The sequence below is a fragment of the Crocodylus siamensis genome, chromosome 10 (genome assembly GCF_052110815.1).
Source record: "Crocodylus siamensis isolate JL-2025a chromosome 10, ASM5211081v1, whole genome shotgun sequence".
NCBI classification, from domain to species: domain Eukaryota; kingdom Metazoa; phylum Chordata; order Crocodylia; family Crocodylidae; genus Crocodylus; species Crocodylus siamensis.
Window position 1 is genome coordinate 43,275,503 of NC_143404.1, and position 21,577 is coordinate 43,297,079.

At 48.3% G+C, this 21,577-nt stretch overlaps 1 protein-coding gene across 9 annotated transcripts in view; it reads left to right on the forward strand.

Annotated features, from left to right (window-relative positions):
* The window catches only part of CHD6 (chromodomain helicase DNA binding protein 6), a 253,245-nt gene that overhangs the window by 194,974 nt on the left and 36,694 nt on the right, over window positions 1-21,577 (forward strand). For all 9 annotated transcript variants that reach the window (XM_090020474.1, XM_090020470.1, XM_090020475.1 and 6 more), the window contains 7 exons: window positions 6,429-6,588; window positions 7,977-8,066; window positions 10,183-10,286; window positions 10,880-11,009; window positions 16,704-16,764; window positions 17,163-17,217; window positions 20,420-20,639. In XM_090020474.1, the coding sequence (XP_089876600.1) occupies window positions 6,429-6,588; window positions 7,977-8,066; window positions 10,183-10,286; window positions 10,880-11,009; window positions 16,704-16,764; window positions 17,163-17,217; window positions 20,420-20,639 (820 nt within the window). The remainder of the gene's footprint in view (window positions 1-6,428; window positions 6,589-7,976; window positions 8,067-10,182; window positions 10,287-10,879; window positions 11,010-16,703; window positions 16,765-17,162; window positions 17,218-20,419; window positions 20,640-21,577) is intronic.

Genomic DNA, 21,577 nt, shown 5'->3' on the forward strand with positions numbered 1-21,577 from the left:
GTTAACAACAGTAGAAAAAGGTTCATCTAACCAAGCTATTACCAAATTTCTGGGCTTTATTTTATCTCCCAAAGTTTTGGAAATGGACCCCCAAAAATTACAGGCCATCCAAGATTGGAAAGTGCCTCAGAAGATGAAGGTACTCAGAGATTCCTGGGATTTTTTAGTTTGTGCCAGAGATTCATTGTCAACTTTGCCCAGGTGATGGGTCCCCTTACCACACTGTTATGCAAGGACATCCAGTTTAATTTGTCCATGGAAACCCAATGAGCCTTTGAATACCAGAAACAAGCCTTCGCCTGTGTCCCCTTATTAACCCACCCTAATCCAACTTTGGTGTTTGTGGTAGAAACAGATGCATCTAGTTGCAGGGCTTGGAACAGAATTTGCATCCCTTATTTTCCCACAAACATACCTTGGCAGAACAAAATTATGAGATCCCGGGCTGTGAACTCCTGGCTGTCAGAGCAGCTTTCAGGGACTGGCAGCATTATCTCAAAGGGACACATCATAAGGTACAGGTTCTCACAGATCATAAAAATATGGAGTATTTCAGTAAGGCCATGGCACTCAACCAAAGCCTGCTTTGGTGGGTATTTCTCTACCACTTTGACTTCCAAATACCCTACTAACCTGGGCTTAAAAATGGGAAAGTGGATGCTCTTTCCCGGAAGGCAGAGTATGACATGGATGTCACAGAAATCTCTGAACTTAACCCAATTTTGAAACCTCATAACATCATCAGTGCCATTTTGCTGGTTGATTGCTCTCTCTGCTCCTTGTCACCACCCAGGAGGAAGTTCCTCTGAGAAGAGCAGGCAACCTTCACAAAACCACTGCATTGGGTCTAGAATGGGATTATATTTATTAAGGGCAAGATCTGCGTGCTCCCAGGTCAAGCTACACTCACGGTTCTATGCCTAACCCACAACTCCCCATTAATGGACCAGCTTGGAATTAAAAAGACCCGTTAATTAATTTCTTGCTAGTTTTGGTGGCCATGGCTGTACAAGACAATGCAGGTCTTTGTCCACTCATGGGATATTTGCATCCACACTAAGAGACCTACTCAGAGACCTTGTGGACTTCTCCAGTACCTTCCCACTCCATCATCTCTTTGGACTTTATTGTAGAACTACCCATATCAAATAGTTTCTCTAAAATCCTGATGGCGACATACCAGTTGACTAAAATGACCCACTTCATAGGCCTTCCCTCAGGCCAGGGACACTCCCACCTATATTTAGACCACATAGTTAGTCTCCACAGTCTTTTGGACTGCATAGCATCTGATCATGAGTCTCAGTTCATCTCCCATTTTGGCACAAGGCCCTGCACCTATTGGGATTCTGTAGTCAGCTCTCATGAGCATACCACCTCCCAAATGAATGGCTAAGCTAAAAGAATCAAACAGGTTTTGAAGCAATGCCTCTGGACAACTGGGTTCCACTACTAGCACTCATGGAGTTTGCTTATAATGATTCCACACATACCTGAACAGAACAAAGCCCATTCTTTGCCAGCCATGGGTTTCATCCCCCAGTTATATCCTACCTTACCCTCTAATTCTGACAACTCCACAGCCACAGATTGGGTACATCATGGGCATAAGGTCCAGGGAGAATTAAAACAATGTGTGGAGAAGGCAAAAGAGGCCAATAAGCAACAGGTAGACCAGCATTGACAGCAAGGCCCCCCGTACTCAGCAGGACAGAAAGTGTGGTTATAATATCAACACTTCCACAGAAGCTAGAACATTGATACATTGGCCACTTCTTCATAACCCAGCAAATCAATGTGGTAGCCTTTGAGCTACAACTCCCCATGACACTAAAAATCCATGTGGTATTTCACATATCACTATTCAAGCCATATACAAAAAAATCATCTCCTCATTGGACCCAACCTGCCCCATCTCTAGTAACAGAGCACGGTCTGGAAAAATATCTGGTCCAGGAGATTTTAGACTAAAAATGGAAACAAGGAAAAGCTGTATTATCTAGTAGACTGGGAAGGTTACAGGCCTGAAGATCACATGTGAGAACCAGCAGGAAACATCCATGCCCTCAGTCTGTTGAAAAAGTTCTGTGAGGACCATCTGGAAAAACCTAGATCAGTGCCCCCCAAGGGCTGCTTTTAAAGAGGTTGGATAGGGTGATGTCAGGCCAGTGCCATGAATTTGGAGCTTTGGTCTGCCTGGCATAGTCGCTCATCCTGGCCTACAAAGAGTTCCTATCCTCCATTCAGAACCGCCATTTGCAGGTAACGATGGACAATGCTACATCCATTTATTATAGAAACCAGCAGAGAGGCATAAAGTTCTCTTTGCTCAATGAGGAGGCTGCCCAACTGTGGTAATTGGTGCATTCACATTATTATCCACATTTCAGTAGTTAGCTGGTCACCTGGCCAGTCATGAAAATGTGACAGAGGATGATCTGAACAAAGTCGTGCCAACCTACTGCCGTAGGAGATCAAGAATTCAGTTCTCTCACAGCTATTCCTAGCGTGAGGCTACTTGAAAATAGGGCGTGATGGATCAGAATGCAAAGTATCATCTTTTCTGCTCTAGGGCAGGCTTCAGGCCAGGCTTCCTCTCCAGTGCATTCTTGATATCATAGTGCAAGACCTTTCCCTCTGCCATTCATCCCATGATTTATTGCAAAGGTACAGAAAAACCAAAGTCAAGTAATTCTGATAGCACTAACCTGTCCCAGGCAGTCCTTGTTCCAGGATTTCTGCTCTTGTTGGCTGAGAAGAGTGTTTCCTGTCTCTTCTTCCTGACTTGCTTTCTCAAGGCAATGGCACACTACTCTACCCAAACTTGTACTTGTTTCATTTGACCACCTAGATGCTTCTAGCTTAACTGTTCCTGTTTTACTCCCATAAAGAATGCCCTAGAATACGAATCAGGAAAACTTCCATATGATGTACCTACCTTGCAAAAGTGTTCCAGATTCTTCTCATAGTGCAAGGGATTTTGTTATTATCATCAATCCCAAATATTTCAGGCTAAATGTTGGAGTTGAGGACTGCTGATCTGTTCCTCAATTCAGTAAAGTTCATTTAGCAGCAATCTCCTTGCTTCACCTCCTGATTGAGGGCCAGCAAATTTCTCCTACCCTGTCATGCTGAAATTTCAAAAAAGGCTAATCTAGGACTTCCAGTGTGTGAAGGACCTATTTCCTCAGTGGACTTGAATCTAATTCTTATGGTACTAATGCACTTATAATTCAAGCCAGTGACATTCTACTCATTCCAAAATCTGTCTATAAAGATGACCTTCCTGGTGACCACCTGTACCAGACAAGTTGGTAACAACCAAGTCCTAATAGCAGTTCCTTTGTATACAGCCTTTTGTTCAGACAAAATGATTCTCTATACCCACCCCAAATTCCTGATGAAGGTTGTTTGTGCTTTTCACAACAGTCAGCAAATTTCATTCCCAGTCTTTTTATCTATGCCACATACTTTGGAACTTAAAGCTGCCCTTCACACTTTGGACCTGAAAAGAGCTCTTGCCTATTATCTATACTGAGTCAGACCCTTTTCCATGCCTGTGTATGGCCATAGCTGAGAAGTCTATTGGTGAGGTCTTTCATCTCAAAAACTCTTCAACTGGTTTTCCAGTTGCATTAAACTCTGCTATAAATTGGAAAAGGTAAATCACCTATTTATAAGTCAAGTGCATTCCACCAGACTTCAGGCTACATCTGCCGCCTCTCTTCATGGAGTCTTCACATCAGACGTCTGCAGGACACTGACTTGGAATTTGGCCCACACTTTGACTCAGCAGTATGCAATTGTGGATGCCTCCCAGAGAGACATTACCTTTGGTAGAGTGGCACTCTAGTCAGTCTTTGCACAAAGAAGCTCTTAATCCCATCTTCAGGTGTTGTAGGCATTGCTTTTGAGTCACCTGTACATGGAAATGTGTGTGCAGGCAACTATTTGAAGGAGAAAAGAACTGGTTACCAGTAACTGGAGTTCTTTGAGATGTGTTGTCCATGCATACATTTGAGCCCCTCTCTTCTTGCCCTCTTCCTCAGAATCTGCCTGGTTGGGACTCTCTAATTAAAAGAAAACGAAGATGGGGTTTGTACTCCACTCAGTCCATTTGATGTGGAGACAGATGGGGGCCGAGTGGAGTAGTTGGAGCGGCCTGTACAAGTACTTGTAAGGTAAAAGTTCTGTGATCTAAGGCTCAGAAGTTGACTGTACCCACATGTGAGAATGTGCATATGGACAATTCATCTCAAAGAACTCCAATTACTGGTTACTTCCTTTATCTTTACACAGACTGTTCCACTCATTTCCCTCCATCTTGCCCATTGTCATTTTGTTTTACCTTTTACTTAACCATATGAAAATCCATGTTGTTGAATTCTCACCATTTAACCAGGTAGAAGTAGCCTGTCCTCCTTCCTCACTACCCCACCATTTTTTCTTATCTGCAACCTTAACTCTTGTTGCCTCCAAGGACCTGTTAGGTCCTACTACAACACAGTTCTAACAGGGGTTGGCAGCATAAGGTTTGTGAAGTCACTGGATCTGGCCTGTGAAAGTGAAACACTTTGCTTCTGCCTGCAACTGTGCTGGGTCTAGGCAGCTGGAAGATATGCCCACATCACTGCTTCTCCCTGCCCCCTGCTCCCTGGCTGCAGTGTAGGCACAGCTTCCGGTTGGTGAGGAACTGAGGGCTGGGTAGTTTCCAGCTACACCTGCACTGCAGCTGGGTGGAGGGAGGGATGGGAAGAAGCAGCAGCCAAGATGCAACTTCCAGCTGTGCCTGTGCTGCAGGTGGGGAGAAGTGGTGGCAGCATAATAGGTGCAGTTTCCAACTGCCCAGCTGTAGTGCAACTCCCCTCTGTCTGGATGCTGTACTACTGTCTCAGCCAGGGAGGGAGAGGGAGCCTGGGAAAAAAGCAGTGCAGATGCTGCTTCCAGATGTCTGGCCCTGACACAGGTACAGGCAAAGCCCCCTTGCTGCTTTTGATGCACTACCAAAACCACACAGTCTATTCTGGACTACAGCCAGGTTGTTTTGGCCCCTGCCTTAAAAAGGTTGCCAACCCCTACTGTAGGAGGTCCTTCAACTGGGTTTTTGGGCCAGTTTGTGTAAATGTTTCCCTCTTGAATTTTTTTTCCTAAGCAATAAAACTGCTGGTTGCTTTGAACATTGGGAAATTGGTCCTTTTGAAGCTCCAAATTTATATCTTACTGAATGTTCCTGCATTCTTAGGACTGTATGCAGCAGTATTTACTCTCTGTTAGGGTAGCCTGGGTAGGAAAAGTTGTGAAAAGCCACTGAAAGAGATGGTCCTGTGCTAGCAGGGACAACATCTGAGCAAAAACAATACAGGATTACAGGCACTTGGTGGGAAGAAGAAACTGCAAAGAATATATTGTTTGAAAACATAAGGGAATATTGCAGGGGTTTTAAAAAGCAGTCTGTGAAGAGTCTTCCAACCCCCTTCACATCACAAGTCTGGGCTTGGTGGATAGAAGCAGTTGTGGCTATGAGTGCCAGGTATATGATAGTGGGTACAGACCTTCCTGAAGTCTGTGTAAGGATCTTGGGCAGGCCTGGACATGGAGTGTACAGCTAGATTCTTTTCTCAGAATCTTGGATTTTAGTCCCATCACTATAAACCTGAAATAGCTTTATTAGCTTCGTGTCCCTGTGGAGCTGAAATCAGAGCCTGACCTGTGTTGTCTTTGTTTGTAGTGGGAGGCTCTGTGTATCATCCAGGTTTCAGCAACACAGTAAAATGGGGCATTTGGAGTTGCATTTTTTAGCATGTGTGCCAGTGTATGTTAGGGAGAGGTCTGGGTAATGCCAGTGGGAAAGGAATAACTAGGCCTGTGTTTGCCAGATGCATGGGTGTTACATGCAGGAGGAGGGAAAGGTGTGACTGGGTGTGGCGTCATTAGCCACAATTCACATGTTGGATCCCACTTCCAGCCCTAGCACATTCACGGTTATCCTACATAGACGTCCGTGATGTTCAGGCTGCCTGGCAATAAAAGGATATGTGCTTTACAGCAGTGGCGGTCAGCAGCATATCCTGCCTGGCCTGTACCCTGCACTTATTATTTCCCCATACTTAATCAGCTGGGAAAGGGCAAACATGACATGGCCTAATACAAATTCTCTGGCAAGAGCTCTCACATTATTTTACATCTGCACATATTTAAGACACTTCCTTCCTTTTCTTGGCTTTGCCCACTCCCACACAAGCTGTGACAAGGGTGGCAAAGCACTTTACCAAGACTGGATTTTGTGTTGCAGACTGTGCTGCCAGTGTCTGCCTGTCTGTTGGTGTCTGTGTCCTTTTGGTGTCTGGTCCTTTGAATTTATCAGAAACCCATCAGGGTGGTAACAGCCCTCCAGCAGAAATGTAAATCTCTCCCTCTTGCTTTTGCAGGATTGTCTGCCCCTGTGCCCAGAGGAAGGAAGGGGAAGAAGACCAAAAACCAGATGCTTCTCCCTGAGATAAAGAATGCAGATTGGCTTGCAACCTGCAACCCTGAAATAGTCCTGCATGATGACAGTTATAAGAAGCACCTGAAACAGCACTGTAACAAGTGAGTATGTGAACCCTGAAGCCAAGCCATGAGCTTTCAGTTGCTGAGTGCACCCTCTGGGCTAAGCCTTTGGAGGACAGTTGTGCACCCAGTTGTGTACCCAGACAGTTGTGCCTTTGGAGGACAAGAGCTGCACCCAGCCAGCATTGTTATGCCTATAAAGGATGATGTAGGTTACACTTAAGCAGTCTTTAGCAGAAAGTGCTAGAGGGAGCACTGAGCCAGCACTGAACAGGATTTTCAAACTCAGCATGTTAAGCTGTGATGTACAATGATGTTTGAAAGCTAGCAGCCTGCATCCTGTGCAGGCCTCTCCAGCCCGCTTCCATTTTGCTTGTGCTGGAAAGAACTCAGTCAGCAGCCTGGCTGCACCTGGAGCTGTTTTTTTTCTTGTTTGTCACAGCTGTAAGGAAAGGTTTTGTTATGATTCTTAAGCTGCCTCTGCTAGCAGCAGCATCAAATTGCAAAGTTATGTAGTTATTGGGAACTGCTGTTTTTCCTAATGGGGCCAGAACGGAAGAGGATAACAAAAGGTCATAACCTAGCAGGGTGTATTCTTGTGGCACAGTGGGGCAAGCCCCAGAACAGCATGGCTCTTTGCAGTGAAGATCAGAGAGGCATTTTTCTTTCAAAAATAAATAACCAAGAGCTGTTTATATCCCTGCTCCTTGGCCAGATTTGAGCTGACTCACGAGATACTGAGGAAAGAGTTCCTCCTTCCATTCATGTATTGAAAGTTCTGTCTCCCCTGCTCCTACTGAGAGCCCTTCTCCATGCGCATGTCTGCCTCAGCCTTCTTCACTGGAGTAAGTCATGCTGTTGCTGTGTAGTGATGCTGGGCTGTGTGGGCAGGTGCTCAGCTTGCTCGTTCCCTGCTTCTTGTCGACTATATCTTGATTTTTGAAGCCTGTAAAATTTAGAGGGCTAATACAATGAGGTTTGCAGGAGTCCGGCCCACAGTCTGCTGAACTGGTTCAAGAACCTCCCTGTTTTCAACTCGCACCTGTGCAGCTAGGGCCTACCTCCTGTCCCCACATTTACAGTTGTTGCAACCTCCTGGTTTAAGCCAACAGGTCTAAGTGCTCTGCAGCATTGTACAGTGCAACAAACACCCATCATACAAAGGGTGGCTGGCCATGCAGAGGTGTCACCCTCACTGAGCCTCTAATTGTTCTGTTGAGAAAAGGAGAGCTGGCCCTTGTCAGTTCTGTCCTAACATAGAATTTCATGGGTCTGGCAGGGGTACAAACAGCTGAGCATTTCCATGACTTCTTGCCTCTGGGTGTGGCCACTGCAGACTGCATTGCAGTCTGTAGAGGCTGTGCACCTTGCTGGCTGCAAGGCTTGCATTGTAGCCATGTCTTTACCTGCCCCCTTTCCTTGGGCAGGGTGCTGCTGCGGGTGCGGATGCTGTACTACCTGAAAGCCGAAGTTCTAGGGGAGGCGGCTGTCAAAGCCTTCGAAGGGACCCCTGCCAGGTATGACACTCCCCAGAATCCTACATTTTGCTTTACACATCAGCCAGAGTGTTACTGCTTCAGTGTTTTCACCTGTTGCCTTAGCTGTGGTAACCCTCTGCTGGGTCTTTGGAGTGGCAGAATTGTGCAGATATCCTCACTGCTGCCTACTCAACAGTCACCAGTGGTGTTGTGTCCACAGAAGTGGTGGCTATCACATGACAGTCTGTGAAACCAAATCCTGCAGTTTTTTGTGTGGATATACCTTCTTCAGTGGTAGCTTTGCCTGAGTACACCTTGGCAGGCTTGAGACCTAGCATTTGGGCCCAGTTAAGGGCAGATAGAGGCCATTTTGTTTCTGTGAACTGCTCAGGCAGCCTAGAAATTCACTGCAGTAGAACTAGTGAGGGAGAGACTGTGTTTCTTTAGGTAGGGTCCATCATCTCTGCTTCCTGCAAAATTGCCAGGAACCATCTGTTGTCTGTTGGGAACCACCTTGAGATACTAGTATGCACACACATACACACACAGACACATACATGTAAGTGTGCAGACATGCATGCATGCCCACACACTCATGCACACACCCATGTGTACTCCCACAAGACTATGTAGGCATGCATATGCAGGCACACACTAATCTGAACTCAGCTGGCTGGAATTGCTTCCATTCTAGGTTGTTGCCAAGTCTGAGATGAGTTATATCATGAATAATATAGATCCCATAAATGCAGCTGAAAACCGTCATCTTTAATATGAAACTGGAGACCTATAAACCAACCTATGTACCCAATCTAATCACTCATACCAGCATGGAGAATAGCCTGCTAGACAGTGTGCTCACTGCCCTGTACTGAGGATAGGAATGACTGGAATGGACTCTGGATCAGCAGCACCTGAAGTTACCAAATTGATACTGGTTTGGGAAAGTCTAGGTATTGCTCTGGAGATACTCAGTGACTTCTAATCTAACAGGAGCCAAAAGTGTGAGGCACAGATAAAAGCAGGATGGACTTAGCTAGATGAACCTGCCCTTTTACTGCCATTTAGTCAGTCAGAAAACCACAATTTTCCTTATGGGCCAAGTCTGCTGCCTTCCCAGAATTCTGCTGTGCTAGATTATGAGCCTTGCCCAGTTGCTGCCAGTCTGAGTCTCTGCAACTCTCTGATGGGGATATTTGCAGCATGTGGTCCTGGCTGTGATCTGCCATAAAGGACCCGTGACAAATTCATTCTTTTCCTTGCTTTTAGTCTGTCATGACTATAGGCTCCTATACATGTGCAGGGAGGCTGCTCCAGTGTGCTGTCATTGCAGCGCATTGGAGCAGATTCAATTACTCAAATCTACTGGAGCATGGTAATTACCATTCTCCAGCAGTCTCCAGTGTCATGTATATCAGCATCTCCGCACTGAAAAATGGTGGCAGGGGCTCTTTAAGTAAAGCTCATTTGACGAGCTTTGGTTAAAGTGCCCCTGCTGCCATTTTTCAGTGCAGGGATACTTTTTCAGTGCAGGGAAAAAGGGCTCCCTGCCATTTTTCAGTGCAGGGAGCATCCAGTGCCACATGATGCTCTGGATGTTTTTAAAGACCCCACCGCCTTCTGGAGCATGTCTGTAAATGCTGTATTGGAGTTAGGGCACATTTTGCCCAGCAGAAGCCATTTGATTCGAGACAGCTTTTTGGTCATCCTGACTGTCACGGAATTCATAGAGAAGTACAGCTGGAAGGGACTTCCATAGGTCATTTAATCCAAACTCCTGCCTGAGGCAGGATCACCCCTATCCAAACTATCATACAAAAATCCATTGTCTAACCGCTTAAGGGAGTTCAGCCAAAGTCTGTTATCTCTCTAGAAAGTGAAGAATCAGGCTACCTTTGTGTGTGCAGTGGAAGCCAGTAGCAAGGTTCAGCTAGTGCAGTGGCAGGTTAGATTCCAGTCACATGCCCTTTGGTGTGCACACAGCCCAGACAGTACTTCACTCCCAGTTGCCATCTGCCAAAATGCTAACCATATGAAGGCTAGCCCCCAGTGCTTTTCCAACCACCTAGCATTACAGGGCACTTGTAGCTCTTTGCAGGCAGAGGGGTCCCCAGGCACTTTGGAGGAATGTGCACTCATGTCCTGTTCTCCACAGGGAACTGGACGTGTTGCTGCCAGATATTGACTATGTGGAGATCCCTGTGGACTGGTGGAATGCTGAGGCTGATAAATCACTGCTCATCGGTGTTTTCAAACATGGTATTTACTTACCTTCCCTTGCAGGCGATTCAGTAGGAAATCAACTTCCTCCCCCCTCTCTTCTCTCTTCCTCCCCTCTCATTGGCCCCAAAAGTAGCATGCAGTGAGTTTTGATGAATGCTGTTCTGCTACAAGGTTCTGATGCATCCGACTGAGCTCCTGACCATGGGACAAAGGAGCTTCATCCAGATGGTCTGGTCATATTCTACTATGGCTAATTTCATTCTGGCCCTGTAAACTCCCCTTGCAGTTCCTATTGGATGCAGAATTTCTTACTTCCTGCAGTATAGCATTGCTGTGCACTGTCAAGCAGGTACTATGCTCTGTCCCAGAACTGTCTGTTTTTCAGGGATGGAGAAATTATTCCAGTGTCTCTATCTTCTGTACAAGTAGGCTGGGGATTAGTTAGTGACTATTTGACATGTTTTGCATTCTGTAGGTCAGAATTGCCCCCAAGAAGCCAGGTTTCCAAGTGGATAGAAAGTGAACTCCATGTGAGGCAGACTGTGGCATAGTGAGGGGTTAGCCTGAGCTTGCTCTCAGAGTTGGTCTGTTACTTTGTTCCTTCTAACATTAGCTGTGTCTGTTGCCAGGTTATGAGAGGTACAATGCCATGCGAGCAGATCCAGCTCTGTGCTTCCTGGAGAAGGTTGGCATGCCAGATGAGAAACTGCTGTCTGCGGAGCAGGGCATCAGTGATGGAGTGCAGGATGCTGCTGACAGGTGGGTAGACAGGGAGAGGGAGTTGATCCCATGAGGGCTGTGGTATCACAAGTAAGGCTAGGGCCTTGAATTAAATAGCGCTTGTGGCATCGGCATCATCAGAGGTAACAGCAGAGAAATGAAAAGCTGAGAGCCCACTGGGACATCTGAAAGGTACTGCCAGTAACTGCTGGGTGTGAGCAAACATTCTTCTGGGAGATGGTAGGAGGGTGCTGGCTTGGCTGGCACTGATTGCATGTACTCAGTCATGTAGGAGCTGTTCCCTTAAGTTATATTTCCTTTTTGGGTTAGGGAGATGTGCCCTTTCACCCAGACACTGATTTCCAGAGCACTGCTTAAAGTTATATTGTACTTTGGCAGAAGGATTTTTGCCTGGGACAGTGAATAATTTGAGACACAGCAAGGTGACTGCTGGAGGTGGTTCACTGAGAGGAGATTTATGGCAACAGAGAAAGAGGTTCTGGACAGATGATTAATTTACACCAGTGTTATTTACATGGATCTAAAAGACAATGGGGTCTACAGCAGACAGATGCCCAGCTATATACAATGGGCAGCCATTAAAGTGACTTAACCACAAGGTGGCAGAAATATTAATACTCATATCATTGTATTTGATTTATATGCTGCCCATCCCAACAAAGGCTCAGAGTGACTTACAGTAAGAGAACAGAATAATTTATAAAGCAGACAAATGAAAAAGAGAACAGAACAACTTAAAAGGTAACTAGAATATCAATGCAAAACAGAAACCCCTTAAACAATACCCCAGGCTAGCTTTGTTTGCTAAACATTTGCCCATAATAGGAAGGTCTTGTAGCGCTTCCAAACAATGTCTAGACTCAGACTCTGGCAGATCTCAAGAGGGAGGAAGTTTCAGAGCTGTGGAGCAACTGCTGAGAATTACTTCCTACACGTTTCTGCCAAGCAGACTGGGTGCATTGATGGTACTTACAGGATGACGTTCTCCATTGACCTCAAGGATTGTGATGGGGCATAAGTCTCTTAGGGCCTTGTTACATATTACACTTAGCCCACACTCACTGCATTTAACAGTACTAGTGTCCCAGCATTCAAGTAGTAAAGAACATGTTAAGTGGCATCATTGTGTCGTAGGGTTAGGCCTTTTCCATCAAGGAGTCTCTCCAGATCATAATATCTAATGCATTTTGAGCTAACATTGGGTTGCTCTACAGAGCAGCTCCTGCATGCCATACCCCTGAACTGCAATGGAGCCTTAAACTAGTTCTGGTGGGATCCCAGGACAGAGACTGAAAATCAGCTGATTTTCAATCTCAGCCCTGGAATCATACAAGAACTGGTTCAAGTCTCCAGTGTGCTATGATTTATATTTGAATTGTAGTAGGCATTATACTACAGTAGGTGTAACTGCTCAGAAAACTTTTGAAGTCATATTAATCCTTATTATAATCTAAATATGTCGCATGCTAAGTGTAATGTGTAACAGGACCCTTAGGTATGTAGGACCCATATCATTAGGGCTTTTTAGATCAAAATCAGCACCTTGAAATTCACCTGGAGAGCTACTGGGAGCCAGTGTAGAATCTGAAAAAAAAAGGTTGCAACCATCTCACCTTACAGAGTTGGTGAAAGGCACTTCTACCTACTGCTTTCACCTGAAGATACAGAAGCATCCCAAAGCTATGAACTTGAATGACTAAAGGAGGCTGAACCCCATCAATAATAGGTGTTCCAGTTATCTCAAGTCAAGCAGTCTGGCCACCAATATCACCTTTCTCTTGTTCAGATTCAGTTTCAATTGGTTCACCTGTATTCAGTCCCTAACAACATTCAGGCACCAAGAAAGGACTGAGACTGTGGGCCCTGGGTCAAATAAGAAAGCTCTTCATCATCAAATCTCTTCATAATCTTACCCAGCTGCCTCATATACACATTGAACAAGAGGAGTGAAAAGATCAGACCTCTGGGGGACCCCACAGGAAAAGTCCCAAGGGGATAACAAGTACTTACTCATCACCACCTTCTGAGACCTTCCTGGTAGGAAAGAGCAGAACCAATTCAGAACATTTCTGCAAATACCTACCAGGACATATAACCACTTTTTAGGACCTCATGGTCAACTGTATTAACAGTTGCTGAAAAGTTTAGTAAGATCAACAGGGCACAACTTCCCCTGTTGATATCCAGGCAAAGATTGTCAACCAAGGCCATGACTAGGATGAAAGTGAGACTGAGAGAGCGCCAGGAATCCAACTGCATTCAGATGTACCTGAAGCTGTTGGGCAATCACCTGTTCAATGATCTTCCCCAAAAAGGAAAAATTGTAGACAGGGCGATAACTGGGGAATCCGCATTTAGCAATAGTTTCTTGAGTATGGGCCAAAAATTACAGACTTACGAATATTTGCCACCCTGCCCTCCCAAAGGGAGGCATTGACAACACTCATCAGCAGTGACCCATCTTTCCCAGCAGGCTTTTATAAATCAGGATGGGTATATGTCCATAACTGTTTGCTCTCCTTCCCCCAAGTACTTCCTCTGCCTCAGTAGGTGACAGCAATTTAAAATGATCTATATATACAGGACAAGACTGAACTTACTCAACCCCAAACACTGACCCTGCAGCAAAAGTGATACTCTCAAAGTCATGACGAGTACAGACAATTTTGCCTACAATATAGGTGGCAAGCTTCGTCACAGTAGACTGAAAAAGATTTGTTTCTAGGTAGAGATAAGCTGCATTAGCCAGGCCATTCAGCCCCCAGAATAGTTCTGTTGAATAACACTTTGCAGGTGCAATAGCAGTGAAGAAGAAAAGTTTCTTTGCTGCTGCCACTGCCATGACATGGGTCTTTAAAAAAAGATCTGTGCAGCAGTCAGTTGGCTTCAGCCTGGGTATGAGAGACACCTGCACTCTAACCACCCATCCTCCCATTTAAGATCCCTTAGTTCCCTCCTATCCTAGAGAAATTTGTGCCACCACAGAGGTGGGAGTGAATGTTTGGGTGCCACTGTATCTGTGGCTGTGCCCGCCTGGCTTCAAACATCCAGTCACGTGCAGCCTTGGTCCAGGTGGCTAGTAGCGATCGTCCTACGGTCTTCTGTGGGCTGGTAGGTAGATGTTTATCACCGGAGTGGCCTCCCCCATTCTTTCCTGCCACAAGTTTGAATGTTATACCAGTGGGGGGGCAACCACCCAGGGTTCCTCTGCGGTGGAGAGTCCGCCCATCGGTTGTCCATGGGGCTCTACCTCCCCTACACCCCAACCTCACCCCAACCCTCAGTGGGTCACCGAATCTTCTTGGCCGTACTCCCAATACTGTCATACTCCCAGGCGAGGTGGCCTATGTAGACCTCTCCCATCCTAGGCCCTGCTCCCCGGGGTAACTTGCTTGGTTAGCCATAAGTCCCCCAAGATCATTCACTCCTGTCCCGAGGCAGCCTATGCCTGGGTCCCAGAACCTAGCCTATGTCCCCAAAATAAAGATGGAGGGCAAAAGAACCTTTGATCTTGCTATCCTGTCTGCACCACCTCGCCCTACTCCTCAACCCCTCCAAAAGGGGGAAACAGAAAGAAACACCAACACAACTAAATCGAGAAGGGCCCGAACAGTTCCTTCCCCGGCCCTTCTGCTAGGGTGATGGCATGCCCTTGTTCTCTATGTTCCCCGCCCTGGGGTTTAGCCTGATGTGTGGCCAGGGTAGACTGTGGCCCCTCACCCCAGGTAGTCTCCCCTCTCACTCTGCCACGCGTGGTTTATGGCCCTGCTCCCCTTCTCCGCTGTTGGGGATATCCTTCTTCCAGTGCCTCCTAGTACCTCCCCAAGAGCCTGGCTGCCTCTTGTCAGTTAGCACCCAGCCTCTTGTTGTCCTGCTTTGCAGCCCCTCTCACTGCTCCCATCTGGTCTGCCCCGGAGGGAGAACCTCCTCCACCTCCCGGGTTCCCCTGACACTCCCACCTTCGATGGTGTAGAGAGCCTCTTCTGGCTCTCCCATCCCTCCGGCGTTCCTGCCTTCTCCAGCACAGCAAGCCTCTTCTGGCTCTTCTGCCTCTTCGCCGTGCTATCCTCTGCAGGAGCAGCGAGCCCCTGCCTGCTCTCCCTCCCTGGGAGTATCCCGGACAGCGTCCGGCGTCAGCATCTTCTGTGGCTCCACTCTCCTCCCCCCGCCATCTTCCCCTGTGGTCCATTTTATCCCTGCCAGCTGGTGATTGCCGATGATGTCACCAGCCGGCTTCAGCTGTATAAAGGCGTGGCTTACAACCTGCTCAGATTTCCTTCCTTGCTCTGGCTGCACTCCAGGTCCTGCTGCCAGTAAATATTTTTCTTGAGTTACTTTTGTGTTCATTTCTCTTTTTATGCACAGTTCCCATCCCCGGGGGTCCCCATTTATTGTTTGGAGTCCTTTCCACCACTCTCCCCGAGATGGTGGCCAAAGTAAATGTACTATTCCACAGATCAACCAGTCCATAAACTGGTTGATCTGTGGAATGGTAATAGGTTTATTAATCAAGGTCAGTGGAAATATCCCCCAGAGTTGTAAAATCCATCCATGAGTTTGTTGGGGGTGGTCCAGCTCAGCCAGTCCATTGCCCGGACAAGGGCAATGAAGGGACTGATCTGCACCTCTACAGAAATAGTTATCTAACCATGACAGAGGTTTCTTAAAAATGCCCTGATAATCAGAGCCCCTGTATCTAAGCAGGTGCAAAACATTAGGTCCAACATGTGCCCCACCTTATCACTCATCTCAGTTACTATCTGGGATAGTACTATGGTTGTCATGGAGGCCATTCAGTTGCACTCCAGCCCTGAAGAGCCAACCTTATCATGGATGTTGAAGTCCCTCAAGACAGTAGAGCTGGGTGTCAACAACACCCCTCTAAGACAAGCTTAGCTAGCTTGCTCTGGGAATCTGCTTTGCAACCAGGTAGTTGGCACACTGGAAGAATTCTCAGTCTAGCTTCAGCTTCAAGTCTGAGGTAGAACACGTCATGTTAGACAAGTTGGCAACCTGGTATATTCATAGGGTAAGATTTTCCTTGAAGATCACCACCACTCTGCCTCCCCCCCAACTGCCCTCTTTGTCCTCCAATCCTAGTATGTTCACCTTGAACAAAAGGCAAACTGTGGACACGTATTGCCTACAATAGTATGATTTTACCCTAGATTCTTTTGGAGTAATTTGACATTAAATTGGGTGAAATTATCTCAGCATAGAGGTTTATGTTATCTGTCTACTACTTCTTTACTCCTGATATAAAGGTCAGTTACACTGGTATAAATATGTTGCCTGTCCAGGCCCAGAGAGCTCTGGGAATTGTAGAGCTGAATAGGTCCAGCCCAGGACTCACCACGATTGGCGCTGTTTTTGTGTATGCCAGAGGACCCCAAACCTAACCACTTTGTCCAGTCTGTTGATATCTGGGACTGGCACTTTGTACTAGACAGTCTATGAAGATTAAAATGTTCAGCATGTTCTACAATGGCAAAGGTCAGTGCCACAGGGGAAGAGGGATGTGTTACATACAGGATAGGCTTCCTGAGCCAGACCTAGGACTTAAAAAATTGATAGGAAAGCAGCCAGCAGTACAATGACTAAAGGGTGATTACCACACAGCATTGGTTGACTACCTGCTTCCCATGTCATCTGGCGGGGAGGTTGAAGAAGGGATTAATGGAGACTAATTCTTTGTCTGGCTTTTTGATCTAGAGGGAATGCAGAGAAGGAAGAGAGTGGTGGAGGAAAACTGGAGGGGCTATCAAAGCATGAGGTGAGTGGGGTTCACAGAAGTCAGCAACAAATGTCCGCAACAGCAGGGCTATCACTGTAGAAATAGCAGCAGTCCAGCCATCCCACCATTCAGCATAAGCTGTTCTGGTTTGCCCTGTTTCCAGGCTCAACACCAGGGGGTTTTCCTGGTTCTTGGATTTCTGTGATTTGTGCTCCTTGTAGCCCTCTTGCTACTCCAGAGCCAACTTAAGCCCTTTGCTGCACAATGATAGGTCACTCTCAGGTAGAAATCCCACTGCACTGAATTCCATGCATTGTTCAGTTGCTCCTTCTGCCCTTGCTTGGGTAGTCAGTTGATCCAGCAACATCTCCTGCCCTGGACAGACAACGTGCACATTGCAGATTATTTTGAAAGTCTGTCTCTCTCTTTTTCTGCAGGAGACTCCCAGTTCTTGTGGTGAGGCCACTGAGAAGCGGGATGACCATATGGCAGGTGAGACTGTACCCTCTAGAAGTTGTTTTATGTGTGCACAGTTTCTAGCACACTGGGTTCTTGGTCCATAACAGGGGCCTACAGGGCCTACAGAAATACAGATTATGATAATAAATACATTCTGATCAGTGGGAACACAGACTATTGAAATCTTTTTTACCACTAACATTAAAGTTCACAACTGCAGTTGAAATGCATCCTTTAACAAGAGGCAGTTGCTTTTATGATGGATAGAGGGTAATTAAGTAGCACTTTGGGCCTCCTACTGCGGAAACCTTTGCAATAATAGCAGTTGTTAGAGCAGGGGTGAGCAAAATACTGTCCACAGGCCGGATATGGCCTGCCAAGCCATTCTATCCAGCTTGCGGGGTCCTTAAAAAATTTAGAAAATTAATATTTATATGCCCTTGGCTCCTGTCAAACATAAGATGAGACAGGGACAGTAGGACCCAGGGGAAGCCACAGCAGGCTCCTTCAACAGCAGAGCCCACCTAAGCCTACCTGCTCCCTCCTCCCCCAGTCAAAAGCCCCTGCTTAGCAGGGGTTTCTGGCCTGGGACTGTGGGGCTGTTTGTGCCTGTGCCAGCATGGGGAATTCAGGTAAAAGCAGGGGGTGGAGCGGCAGGTGAGGACTGCAGGGATCGCCCCAGTCCTCAGGGCCGGCCCAGCTCCTGCTGACTCCCACAGTCTAGCTATGCAGCCAGGAGCTGTGTGGTGCAGAGCAGCTGGCAGGTGGGCAGGAAAGTGGGGAAGGTGGCAGGGGGGAGTGGGGGTAATGGAAGTGAGTGGAGTGCGGGGCCTGCACCAGTGTCCTGGGGCCAGCATCAGTGGGGCCCAGAGTGGGGCAGCAGGAGCACAGAACATGGGCTGGCAGGGTTCTATGGAAATGTGCTGGACTGCCAGCAGGGAGAGATGGGAGCTGACCAATGGCTTGGCGGCTTTGGGCCGGCTGTAGTGCACCTTGGCTTCCTGCTCCTTCCTGCTGCATGAGGCAGAGCAGCGCTTGGGGCTGCCAGCGTGGTTGTGGCAGGGGAGGAGGAGGGTGAGGCAGGCGAGGCTGCTGCTGCCTTCTCTTTGCACTCGCCGTGGTACTCACGATGCAGCTTGCAGAAGTGGCCGCTGCCACTGCACTGCGCCCGGCTGCCATGCTCCTCCTCCCTGCACGGCTACCACCACCAGCCCTGCACCTGCTGCTGCAGCCACCACTCCTGCAGCCATCATCACTGCTGTTCCTGGCTCCCATGGGTGCCTTAACCTGCTGTGGGGGCAGCACCGATTGTAGGTGGCCTCAGGGTAAGCAGTGCTTGGGCTTGCAGCAGGGGCGCGGTGGTGGCAGGGGCAGCTTGGCAGCCGACGACCACCACCACAGCAGCAGCCACATGGGGAGGCAGAGCACAGCAGCCAGGCATGGTGGGAGCACTACAGCAGCAGCAGCCACTCCTGAAGGCAGCACTGCGAGCACAGTGACAAGAAGGCGGTGGCAGCTGAGCCCGCCTCATCCTCCTCCTCTGCCCTGGCTGCCACAACCACACTGTTGGCCCCAAGGCATGCTGCAAGGGCTGCTCCACCTCACTGCAGCGGCAGCAGACAGCTGCTGCCGGGTTACAAAGCCAAGCTGCCCCGCTGCTGCCACACCCCTGCTGGAAACCTGAGCACCACGGCCGTTTGCACTTGGCACCATCCCCATAGCAGGCCAAGGCACCTGTGGCAGCCAGGAACAGCAGCAACGGCAACTGCAGGAGTGGGTGCGGGGCTGGTGGCAGCAGCCGTGCAGGGAGGCAGAGCACAGCAGCCGAGTGTGGTGGGAGCACACGGCAGCAGTGGCTGCTCCCATGAGCAGCACCACAAGCACCACTGCGAGCGTGGCGATAAGGAAAAGGCGGCGGCAGACAAGTCCACCTTGTCATCCTTCTCCTCTGCTGTGGCTGCCAAGCCCCGCAGTCACCACAACCATGCCGGCAGCCCCAAGGGGTGCTACAAGGGCTGCTCCACCTCGTGCAGCCTGAAAAAGTGGGAAGTCAAGGTGCACTGCAGCTGGCCCAAAGCCACCAAGCTGTCAGCCAGCTTCCCCTTTCTCCTTGCTGGCAGCCCAGCCCGGCTCCAGAAACCCCTGCTAGCCCACGCCCTGCGCTTCTGCCGTCTCACTCTGAGCCCTGCCTGCGCTGGCCCTGGGACACCAGCATAGGCCCTGCGCTCCACCCACTTCCGCTCCCCCTGCTCCCTGCTGCCACTTTCCCCACTTTCCTGCCCACCTGCTGGCCACTCTGCAGCATGTGGCTCCCATATCCACAATACCATACCCACACACACATCCCCACAAATCCCCATTCCCACCCACCCACAGCTCCTCACAAACCCCACATCCACCCACCCCGATAACCCTGCACACCTCACACAATATATGAATAAGACTGCATTTTGAGCTATTATGTAATCACTTCTGTATATACGGCACAAATACACACAAATCAGGACAAAAATATTTTTTTAAATTAAAATATATTATGAGCATTTGACATTGAGTATATAATTTGTTTTTTTCCCCCTAAAATGGCAAACCCTTTTCCCCAAATGAATACTTCCAGGGGCAAGGTGAGGGACAGGTCAGAGGTTAGGGGCAGGACTTCCAGTCCCAAGATGGTGATCGGGGGTGGAGCACCTGTCAAGGGCAGGGCTACTCATGTGGCCCTCGACAGCTTGCCAAAACTCGGTATGCGGCCCTCCACCTGAAATAATTGCCTGCCCCTGTGTTAGAGCCTTGCAGCCTCCAAGTTCTGTACACACACAACCGTAATTATAATCATCCACATTTTATAGGTGAGAAAACTGAGGTACTGAGCAAGGAAGAGGCATTCTCAACATCACCCTTGAATCAGTGGCAGAGCAGGGCAGTTAGCAAGCATGAGGGGCCATGAGGGAGTGATATTGAGAGATGGAGTCTTTTTCCCTTTTGGTAACAGAGACAGGCTGCAAGTAACTAAAAGTCATTAATGTGGCCCAGCAGCCCAGTAGGGTCTGGGGACAGACACTCAGCCAAGTGTTAGTCCCCCACCCTTAGCTGCCCTGGGAACTGGAGGCTACCATGTGCTCTGGGAAGGAAGGGAAGAGGGGAGTTCTTTAGTGAGCCAACCAGGACATATGCAGAGATCCCCAACCTGTTCACAGAATGACTTAAATACTAATGTCCTTGATGATATTTGAAGCCCAGGATGGCTCCGACTCAGACAGATCCTGCTGGCCTGTTTCGTCCGCGCTCACAGCCAGATTGAGACGGCTTGTCACTGTCTACCAGCGCTGCAACCGTAAAGAGCTAACCCCCCGAGCTGAGGTCCTGGTGCCAAGTAACCATGGATACTGGCTGCAAGATGAGATGTTTAGGAGAGCCACTGAGATGGATCCAGTGAACAAGGAGATGCAGAAAAGGTAATGAAGCCGATATTAGGAGGTGAAATGGCTGATCTAGACTTGTCCAGGAATCACTGGACTCCTTTATTTATCTAGGCAAGGGGTGTCAAACATACGGCCCGGGGGCAAGATCCAGCCTGTGGAGCTCCATGATCCAGTCCAGGCATCTCAGACTGATCCCGCTTCACAGCACAGGGTTGGCTCAGGGAGCACTGCTGCATGCAGTTCCTAGGCCAGACCAGTTCTGTTTCTTGGCTCCAGGGCCAGTCCAGTGGGCTCCAAGCCACGTGTGAGCACCAGAGCTAGTACATGGGGCCAATCTGGTGAGGGACCATATGCAAAATGCGTCCCAGACCCCATGTGCTGTGTGCAACACTGGGTCCAGCTCATGCATTGCATTGTATTCAATGTGCTCTCCATGCCAGCCCCCTGTGCTGTGTGCTGCACAAAGCATCCACAAGGCTCACTGTGCATGCAGGGTCATCACAGAGCTTGTGCTGTATGCAGCATGTGGGCTGGACCCTGTGGTGGATGCACCGCACAGGTTGGATTCAGTGCTCTGGACATTGCACATGACACAGGGGGTTGGTCCCTATCTAGCCTGCAGGCTGGCCTACTGATTCTCATCCAGTCTGCAGGGCCAGATGAGTTTGACACCCCTGATCTAGGCAAAACCCCCAGGAACCAGTCCCTGGCTCATCTAAGCAAAGGAGACAAATTAGCTTGTAAGCTGCACGACACTCCCAGAGATGGATGCTGCACCATCCTGCTCCCAGTGTGAGTTGGGCTTGCAGGATAACATGTATCAGACATGGGTCTTGCAGGAATATACCTGGTTACATATAAACTGGTACTAAAATTGGCCTCCTATTGTAGTTATTCTAGCTGCTGGCTGGTGAGGGTTTGAATGGAGGAAGCTGAGGGATTTCTAACATGGATCCAGCTATTAAGCTGTC